Below are 9417 nucleotides of genomic sequence, written 5' to 3' on the forward strand. Positions count from 1 at the left end.
GGACTAATCCAAAACGACGTTACGATCGAAAAGTAGTGTTTTTTTCTCAAAAATCGACATTTAACCCTAATGAAAGTATTGGGAAGCCAAAGATCGAAGCAGTGATCACACCAATTTGGCAAAAAAAGTCATCAACTAACCTCTTTTTTATCATTAAATTAGATGCTTTTTTCTTGTGTGTAATGTCATTTCAAATTAAAGATGGCAAGAACCTTTTTTTTTTTTCTCTTTCTGTATAACTCTTCTTTATGAGTCCACTTGGTGAACAAACATTGGGAATGTGTTAAACACATTACTCTTGATGACTTGTCAATTTGGAAAGTGCCACATCCACATGAGAGTTGGTGTTGGACACTCTTTGTTGTTCATTACCCACATTCTTTCTTGTGTTTTCCTTTGTGCCCTAAAAGCTTAACAAAGGCCATTTCACTACTCTCTCTTTCCCCTCTCTATTTAAACCCTTTTCTCTTCTGCCATTCTCTACTCATGAACTACAATCCCTAAAAACTCCATCAAACATCTCTACATCTCTTCTCTCTTTCTTTCTCAACATGGACGTATCTATTTTCGAGCCGGTTGCTTCAACGATGATCAAGAATATTATTGCATATAAAGATGTCAAGTGTAGTCAACAATTCTCTACTAATCTAACAACAACTATTATAAGACAAGAAGGTGATGACGATGACGACGATGGATGTTACGATTATGCTCCTGCTGCATGAGCTCTTTTGCCTATATATTAAGTTTATGACGATTGAAATGAGGGAATATGGAGATATAGGAAAAGCGTAGTTTAATTGAAGTAATTTACAACATACATGTAATTGGTCCTTCCATATTTTCAAGAATCTCGTAATCTTTGTCAAATTAATGTTTTTTTAGAGGTGAATATGTTTCTTGGTCACTACTTCAACGAACGAATATATCTATGTGAATCTTTTGGTTATCCTCAGTATGCATAAATGTTTTTTTTTTTTTCGGTGTGCATTAAACTTTTGAAGAACTTTTACTAGCCCATGTGAACATAATAATCTTTCAAAAATAAATATCTCTATGATTTGTCATTTGAGTATAATTTTTCTACAAATAAATCATGCATATTAATTTGGTCATTTTGAGATAGCTTTTAATTTCCTAAGAAATGTCTCTTTTTTATTTTTTTTCTTCTTAGCTTGTTTGGGTTGAGTTTGAGGTGGAATTCTCTCCATTAATTCATTCATCATACAAAAAAATCTTTACCATTGTGATTATTCTTTTAAAAAAAGTCAAAGTAAATGAATTTCTTTCATACTATTTTCTTAGATATGATTTAAAAGTCAAGTTATTTTTGAATTAAGTAATATACACACACACATATACATTATTTTCATAAAAGAAAAAAAGGTACCCTAGGAGTGATATAAGCTAATTTGACTATGAGGAACAAAATAACTATGAGGTACAAAAAATATTAACAAGACTAAGCACATTGAATGAGATTGTTTAACAACAAATGGTTAGTTTCATACATAAACACACTAAGCACAAATGGTGGGTAATTACCGAGCACAATATTGCGGTTGCGGAGGAGTTGTGTTACGTAATCCAGATTTGATTGTTATTTGTACATTTTTTTTTCTATTGTCAAGTGTTGTAAGTGTTGGACTTGTTTATTAAAGTTCAAGGCTTTGCTTGTGAACATAAAGTTTGGCATTTGGTTTTGTCATACATTTCTTTTTGCGTTTCATCTAGAGAGACGATTGTAATAAATTTGTACATGGAGCTACTTCAGATGGAATCAAATGCTCTCTGTTGTTGTCTTAATTTCTTGGTTTTATAACATTTTAGAGATTGGTTGATTCCTAGTTCTCTCTTTGATTTGAGGAGTTTTATCCTTTAGTCGGGGATTTGTTCAACCTTGATTCTATTCCGTTATCTCTAAAAAAAAGCCTTAAAATAGAATAATTTGAATAATGATAAATTTATTCCACAAGGTCCCTTTACATTAAATCAAAACTATAAAACTCCATATAAAATACAAGTGTTTCTTTACTAACAATATATATATATAGACACACACACACACACACACCAAACACACCTTTCATGTAGCTCATAAGAAACAAATGGTTTGCATTTAACTAATCACTAGTTGCTTTCAAAGTTTGACTTTGACTATTGTGCTCATAGATTATCTAAAAGTACCTTTACTTGTTACTAAAGCAATGACCTAATTAATCACCCTTTAAGTTTAACAATAGATTGAACCACACTCCTATCCCTACACAACATGTTGAACAAATATTAGATATGAAAATTCAAACCTACAACATGTCAATTTATATATATATATATATATATATATATATATATATATATATATATATATATATGCCCACTTCTCTTAAATAGTTTTGAGACTACTCTAATTTTTCAATTCAAGAGAGTACATAATAAGCAACATATAAAATGAAAAATTTCAATAATAATAATAAAAAAAATAAATGATTAAATGGTAAATAAATACACTACGTGAATACGACGTCGTTACATTGACTAAGTAATGGGCTTTAAATGGGCCTTCTTCTGCCACCTTCATCCATCCCATCTCTTCCAAATCAGAACCCCATTGATTTCTCCTCTGCTACCAATTCAATTTTCTTTTCGGGAAATTGCCAAAAATAGGTTAAAAAAAGAGATTTAAATGAATTTTGGGACAAGTTTTCAAAAGAAAGACTTTTAGGACAATTTGGGTGTGAATAGACAAAAATGCCCTTCATTAAATTTCTATCGCTCTCTATTGATTGTTTCGCCTACCCACGTTCGCTTTCCCTTCTCTTTCGCATAGAACACCTGAAGTAAAAAAAAAAAAAAAACATCTCCTTTCTTTGGCTTTTCAAATTTCCCGCTCTGCTCTTCGAAGATACTCCGACTGTTCGTCTGTCGTCGGTCCTCCAGTGCATTTCGTCGCTTCTCCTTTTCGAACCTAAGAATCAACTTTGAGCGTGTTCTCTTATTTCAGTGAGTTTTATCTGTAACCCATTTTCAATATATTTGCTTTTTCTTGGCTTGAATCATGACATCGACTTCAACATCGACCGACGGACCCTTCTACAAGATTAATCCTTCCCATCATTTTTATTCCCTAGTAAGCTGTTTGTCTCATTTGGAAAAGACAACACATAATATTAAGGCCAAACTCAAACCCGATCAATTAGCCTTATTTAGGAAAACAAAGTTTGGGCACTTTTTGGACCTAAATATTGTCTTCAATGGGCCACTCATCCACTACTTACTGTTAAGGGAGGTGGAAGATGAAGGAAAGGATTCTATAAGTTTCCTACTAGGGGGCGTTGTTTGTACTTTCGGTAGGAGAGAGTTTAACATCGTAACTGGACTATGGGGTCCTAAAGAGGACTATATTCAGTTGGGTGGGAACAGTCGACTGTTGGAGAAGTTTTTCAAAGACAAGGACTGTGTTTACGTTAGCGACTTAGAAGATATATTTTTGGAATACGAGGGTGATGACGATGATATCGTCAAATTAGCTTTAGTCTACTTTATAGAGATATCTTTGTTGGGAAAAGATAGGCGAACCAAAGTGGACATTGGTTTTTTGAAGATTGCTGATGATTGGAATTCATTTAATAATTATGATTGGGGTCGGATTGTTTTTGTACGCACGCTAAGTGCATTGAAAAGAGCCTTGGACAAGCAATATGCCAAGGGAAAGAAGAAATCAACACAGACAAAAAAATATACTATCAATGGATTTCCGCATGCATTACAGGTATTTGACTTCTTACTTCTTACTTCAAAACTTTAAAAAGATCGTTTAGTTATTTGAAACGATCGTTTAGTTATTTTAAACGATCGTTTAGTTATTTTAAACGATCGTTTAGTTATTTAAACGATCGTTTAGTTCTTTTTAACGATCGTTTAGTTATGTTAAATGATCGTATAGTTGTTTTCAAACGATTGTATAACCACTTGTTTATATATCTATATATATCTTGTGGCACTTTCTAAACTTGTTTGTCAAATGTGGAATAGGTTTGGGCATATGAGTCTATACCAACCATCATTGGATGTGGTGTAGATAAAGTAAACGATCATGCCATACCACGAATGCTGAGGTGGGTGTGCCAACAATCACCAAAGTCCCAAACTATAAGCCAGGTGTTTGACTCGCCAATGGTAAGTAGCAAGCAATAGTAACTTACTTAAGGATCGCGTGATTTTGTGCTTATTTCTTTGTCCTAAATACATTTGCCTTTTTCTATTTGCAGTTTATAATTAAGGCGGTCATTGAGATGACACCTGAAGAGGAGCAATTGAAAATTGCTTCAGGTGAACTTTTTGAAAACTTCCGCTCATCTACCATTATTCAGTCGAAGAATGGTGGTTCAAAAAGAGTACGAGAAGTTGTTAACGATGAAGATGAGTTGAAAAAGAGTAAGAAACAGAAGTCCAAGATTAAGATGAAAAAGGCTATTCGAAATCTCCAAGATCGAGTAGCGGTTGTTGAAGGCCAACTTAATACTATAAAATCCGATATTGACGAATTGAAGGGCCTGATGTCAACCATATTGAAGCACATTGGACTTCAAAGAAAGGTTAGGAATGAAACTGTTAAGTGTATTCACGTTAGTTGTTTCATATTTGGTAACCATGTTCTCGCTAATTCATTTTGAGGTTCCATAGGGTGACGAAGGGGACCACAAGGTGTCCGAAGGCTTGGAGGATGAACACATTGAAGTTAAAAAGAAGGTTTGGTTCCATGTTCATGCTAATATTGATGTTTAATTTCTATCATTATATACACTAATGCATTATGAGCTTCCATAGGGTGACGAAGATGTGTTGGAGAAGAAGGTTGATATTGGTTTAGAGGAGCCAATAGATGTCGTTGACGATGAGGACGTCATAGAGATAGAACCATTTCTCACTCAACGACCACACGTTCGGCCCGCCCGTAGGAAGCGTGCAAGTGTTTACCTATCAACCCCATTCACAACTCTACCTAAACGGTCTCTGACATCAACCACCAGCACCTCTGAGTCTGAAGCAATTGTTTATGATCCTATGCACAAAATACTTGACGTCCATTTAGATAGACTTCGAGCGTGGATTACAGACAAGCGTACAGACGATGAGCTGCGTGAAACCTTTCATGGGAAAAAATCGAAGGCTTTTTTCAGAGACTTGTTTATGTGTCGCCGGTGGTTGTCGGATGAGGTATGGGATTATCTTATCATTTATGCAATTATAATTTTATCATTGTTATGGTTCTATACATTTACTGCTTACTTTTGTTTGTATTAGCATTTGGATGCACTTTTTCTTTTCATTCGCTTGAAGATTAAGGCAGCCGGGATACCTTCTTCTCAGAACTTCACAACTGCGGACACAATCTTTATGGTTTGTAATCGTCTCGTTACTTTATGTATGTATTTGCGTTTGATATTTGTCTTTCGGTCTGATATTTGCGTTTGTATGTTTTTCTTTGCAGCGCATTTTAGTTTCGAAGTGGCCCCTATACAAAGAATGTATTAAAGAGAATCGCCCGTTTGACTGGGACGAAGAGTATAGGTTGGTTGACTATGTTGTCGGGTCAAAAGTGGACTTCCAAGATCCTTGGGCAAGTGTTGATTACGTTTACTCTCCATTCAATGTCCATGGCAACCATTGGGTTCTATTATGCTTGGATTTGGTAAGTTGTCAAGTGAAGGTATGGGATTCGCTTCCGTCACTTACAACTGCCGAAGAGATGACAAACATATTACTGCCCATTCGACAGTTGGTGCCAAAGTTGTTAGATAGTACTGGCTTCTTTGATAGGAGAGGTAGATCATCGACATACAAGGAACCTTGGCCAGTTGTCATTGTTGACCCAATTCCACTTCAACGAAATAATTGTGATTGTGGCGTATTCGCAATTAAGTATTTTGAGTACATAGCTGCTGGTGTTGGTTTAGATACATTATGTCAAGAAAACATGTCATACTTTAGAAAACAATTAGCATTTCAAGTATGGACCAACCAACACTCCTATGTATTGAAATATTAACATAAATCACAAGTATCAATTGGCTGTTCTATTATTGTGTATGTTGCATTTCAATTAGTAGTATCGATTATTCTCTATGTTGCAAAACTACTTGTAGCTAAACGATCGCTGAATTTTTTTATGATTTTAAGAATATCGTTTAGACTTTACCAAACGATCGTTTAGACTGTACCAAACGATCGTTTAGACTTTACCAAACGATCGTTTAGACTTTACTAAACGATCGCTTAATATTTTGACGTTTATTAAGAAGATCGTTTAGACATCGTTTATTAAGAAGATCGTTTACACTTACCGAACGATCGTTTAGACTTTACCAAACGATCGTTTAGACTTTACTAAACGATCGCTTAATATTTTGACATTTATTAAGAAGATCGTTTAGACATCGTTTATTAAGAAGATCGTTTATACATATGTGCGCGATGAGTATTTCTCTACACGAATATTTTGTGATATGTATCTAAACGAATACAAATATTAACTCAAATATTCTTTCTCAATTTTGGTCGCGTTTAATTGAAAATATCACAAAGTATTTATTTTATAACAAAGTTTAAAATTATAATATGTTATTCTCTCTATAAAAATTACATAAAAAAATTATATAAACGAATACAAATATTAACAAAAGTATTTATTGGCCCAAAGTTCCAGCACATATTGTTGTCTAAACAGTTTCATGTTTGGCACAGTTAGACAACCAAGGTCACTAGCAGTTACAAGGCATTCAACAAATTTGGTACAGAAAATTCCACAATCCAATGAACGCCCTTTCTGTAATGTGGCCTTCGATCTGCGTATTGGCCAAGGGCCATATGTGAAACGATCTGAATGGAGGTTGACTCCAATTGCAATCGCGAGTGAGGCAATGCATCGTGCAGGCATTTGAAGAGCTTCATCAACAAGTTTCTGCTCAACATAATTTGGCATTGAGTCGAACACGTAGATCCTGCATTTTCTCATATCAGCTGCAATAGCCAACCAGTGTTCTTTTATGTTGATGCAGGTAATCACGTAGTTGACATCTCCCCACCCTGGTATGTCGTTGTAATCACCAACAGCAGTGTTGAAATAGTATTCGACATCTTTTTCTGTCCATATACTTAGGTGTGCTGTTGGGTCTGTCCATTCAGCTTTCTTATTATCTGGTGTCACCAGATGAGTATCAAAAATGTGGTTCCAAACAATGCAGTCTGGTTTATTGATTCCAGTCTTCAAGAACAAGTCAAAATTTAATCAGAATATAATGATGCAGTTTAACTTGTATACAAAAAAAAAAATTAAAGAATAACAACTTACCAGAAAAGAGGAATGTAATATTCTAAAAGAACGCTTGCAATGGTGCTTGAGATGCAACATTTTATTCTGCAAGTGGGCGAATAGCAGATCCAATGTCTACAAAGAAAAAATAAACGATCGTTTAATGAATGAAAGGAGAGGATAAGCGATCGCATAAGAAATGTACATGTGATCGTTTACGTAGTAAGCGATCGTGTAATATTAACTTAACGATCGTTTAGTTAATAGAAGCGATCGTTTAGTTAATAGAAGCGATCGTATATCAAATATAAGCGATCGTTTGGGAAGAGTACTTACGTCTCCATGTACCCATGTGTTTTCTTCAAGCTGTCTGAAAAAGTCTTTCTTTCTGGTTGTGGAGACTACTTTCCTTTCTTCATGGGTTGTTTTTCTTGATTTTTTCCATTGCAAGTATTCCTTCCATAATTTTGGATCCACTTTCCACATCGGATTATATGGATCTACTTCTCTGATTTCCACATCTGGGACAGGTGTTGTAGATACTGATATGATCTGAGCAGATGTTGTGGGTGGATTACCTTGTTCATCTTCATGTTGCACCTCTTTATTTGCTATTTTACATAGCTTTCTTCTCTTTATTGGTTTTTCTTCCACATCTTTATCAGGCACAGTTACTGGTTCTTTTTCAACCAAAGTAACTGCTTCATCATTTTTTTTCATCTCAACCTGTTTTTTTGTTGTTTCCTGCAATGTAATCGTATTAAACAAGTAACAAACTATTCATTCAAACGACTACAAATTTGTTGTGTATACATACCAGTTGAGATTCTTCATTTACAATTTGTACAGTTTGATCCATTGGAGCCAATTCACAAAGTGCAAGAGGTTGGCTCACATATGGAAGGGTAGTAATCATCTGTGGCAGGTCTGATTCTTTCTGAATTTGATGACTTAGACTATCCGATATATCTCTTATAGTCATTAGCAAGTCTGCATCCCTACCGTCTATGCTTATATCACTACCACGTTCCTCTTCATGTTCCCTAAACAAAATGAGAAGAAACATGAGAATAAGATTTTGCTTGCCTATGGTCACGATTCAAAAACTCAAGAGAACATGAATGAACTTTCACATACTTTTTAATCTTGAATATATTTGAATCCTTCAGTCTAACCGCTCGCAATCTCCAACCACACTTGTTGTCGATGCATCTAACGAAAAGAACCTCTTTTGTAGACTTTTTTACTACAAACTGAAAATTTTTTTTCATTGCCAACACACTTAATCTCATTGACAAATCTCTCTTGCAAAAAAATATTTGTCCTACATCCAACTCTTCACTTGTAGAGCTTTCTTCCGACCAGCCACTTCCTTTTGTCTTCAACTTCCGACTAGAGGACCTGTAGTCAACTTTACCTTTTCCTTTGCAATCTTTTGTAGGAGCATCTCTTTGTTCTGGGATGTCAAACAATTCATTGTACATCTCAACTGACTCCAATGTAAAAGTATCATCTATTGAATGATATGACTCATATGATTCCCATATAGCCGAATTGGTCCCTATCATGTTATGACACAAGCCACCCTCGACTTCACCAATATCAACTTCATTCTCATCTAATCTATCCATTCCAATTGGAGGAGGATGAGGGTTTAAATTTTGAACTTGGTTGCTCCCAGATACTGAATTGTAATCTTTGTTTAACACTTTCATGCTTCGATTGCTTGTAGGCTCAAACGATAGGTATAGGGGGACCTCCAATGGATTTTCACTAAGAATATAAAACTTCAAATCACGGTCATTGCTTAACTCAAATGGAGGAGCTTCCTTTTCCCCTTTGATCTCATATATACATCTTATCTTTATGTCAAACTTTGTAGGGTCAACTTCTGCAAGGTCATATAGTTCAGACTGTAAATCTTTGTGTGTTATTTCTTTAGGGACAACAATGCCTTTTAACACTCCTCCTTCATATTTTCTTCGTCCCTCATCCCATTCACCACCGTGACGCACTAAAATCCGAACATGTGCCATCCTTAAACTACCTTAAGTACTTTTGTATCTTAAAAAATTGATTTGAACTTAAGAACCTACAAAATG

The 9417-nt window shown here is 35.0% G+C and overlaps 3 protein-coding genes across 3 annotated transcripts; 2 read left to right on the forward strand and 1 right to left on the reverse strand.

Moving 5' to 3' along the window:
* The first annotated feature begins 2651 nt into the window (after window positions 1-2651).
* LOC127149431 (uncharacterized) lies at window positions 2652-4281 on the forward strand. The gene is made up of 2 exons (XM_051084848.1): window positions 2652-3772; window positions 4036-4281. The coding sequence occupies exons 1-2, from the start codon at window positions 3059-3061 to the stop codon at window positions 4195-4197; spliced, it is 876 nt and encodes a 291-aa protein (XP_050940805.1). The 5' UTR covers window positions 2652-3058; the 3' UTR covers window positions 4198-4281.
* On the forward strand, window positions 4277-6086 carry LOC127149430 (uncharacterized). The gene is made up of 5 exons (XM_051084847.1): window positions 4277-4598; window positions 4687-4752; window positions 4831-5220; window positions 5308-5403; window positions 5495-6086. The coding sequence occupies exons 1-5, from the start codon at window positions 4296-4298 to the stop codon at window positions 6050-6052; spliced, it is 1413 nt and encodes a 470-aa protein (XP_050940804.1). The 5' UTR covers window positions 4277-4295; the 3' UTR covers window positions 6053-6086.
* Window positions 6087-6624: 538 nt separating this feature from the next.
* LOC127149432 (uncharacterized) lies at window positions 6625-8354 on the reverse strand. The gene is made up of 4 exons (XM_051084849.1): window positions 8133-8354; window positions 7652-8059; window positions 7355-7450; window positions 6625-7267 (listed from the first exon to the last, which is right to left on the reverse strand). Exons 1-4 carry the CDS (start codon window positions 8295-8297, stop codon window positions 6677-6679), a joined length of 1260 nt encoding a protein of 419 aa, XP_050940806.1. The 5' UTR covers window positions 8298-8354; the 3' UTR covers window positions 6625-6676.
* Between the last annotated feature and the right edge of the window lie 1063 nt (window positions 8355-9417).

The sequence above is a fragment of the Cucumis melo genome, chromosome 5 (assembly GCF_025177605.1).
Source record: "Cucumis melo cultivar AY chromosome 5, USDA_Cmelo_AY_1.0, whole genome shotgun sequence".
Classification (NCBI taxonomy): Eukaryota; Viridiplantae; Streptophyta; class Magnoliopsida; order Cucurbitales; family Cucurbitaceae; genus Cucumis; species Cucumis melo.

Excerpts from the sequence above, each read along its gene's own strand:
- LOC127149430 (XM_051084847.1), top strand. The coding sequence starts at position 4,296 with ATGACACCTGAAGAGGAGCAATTGAAAATTGCTTCAGGTGAACTTTTT. Across the intron at positions 4,753-4,830 it reads ACATTGAAGTTAAAAAGAAG|GGTGACGAAGATGTGTTGGA; the intron begins GTTTGGTTCCAT and ends GAGCTTCCATAG. Across the intron at positions 5,404-5,494 it reads CTGCGGACACAATCTTTATG|CGCATTTTAGTTTCGAAGTG; the intron begins GTTTGTAATCGT and ends TTTTCTTTGCAG.
- LOC127149431 (XM_051084848.1), top strand. The coding sequence starts at position 3,059 with ATGACATCGACTTCAACATCGACCGACGGACCCTTCTACAAGATTAAT. Across the intron at positions 3,773-4,035 it reads GATTTCCGCATGCATTACAG|GTTTGGGCATATGAGTCTAT; the intron begins GTATTTGACTTC and ends AATGTGGAATAG.
- LOC127149432 (XM_051084849.1), bottom strand. The coding sequence starts at position 8,297 with ATGACTATAAGAGATATATCGGATAGTCTAAGTCATCAAATTCAGAAA. Across the intron at positions 8,060-8,132 it reads TAAATGAAGAATCTCAACTG|GAAACAACAAAAAAACAGGT; the intron begins GTATGTATACAC and ends ATTACATTGCAG. Across the intron at positions 7,268-7,354 it reads TATTACATTCCTCTTTTCTG|ACTGGAATCAATAAACCAGA; the intron begins GTAAGTTGTTAT and ends TTGTTCTTGAAG.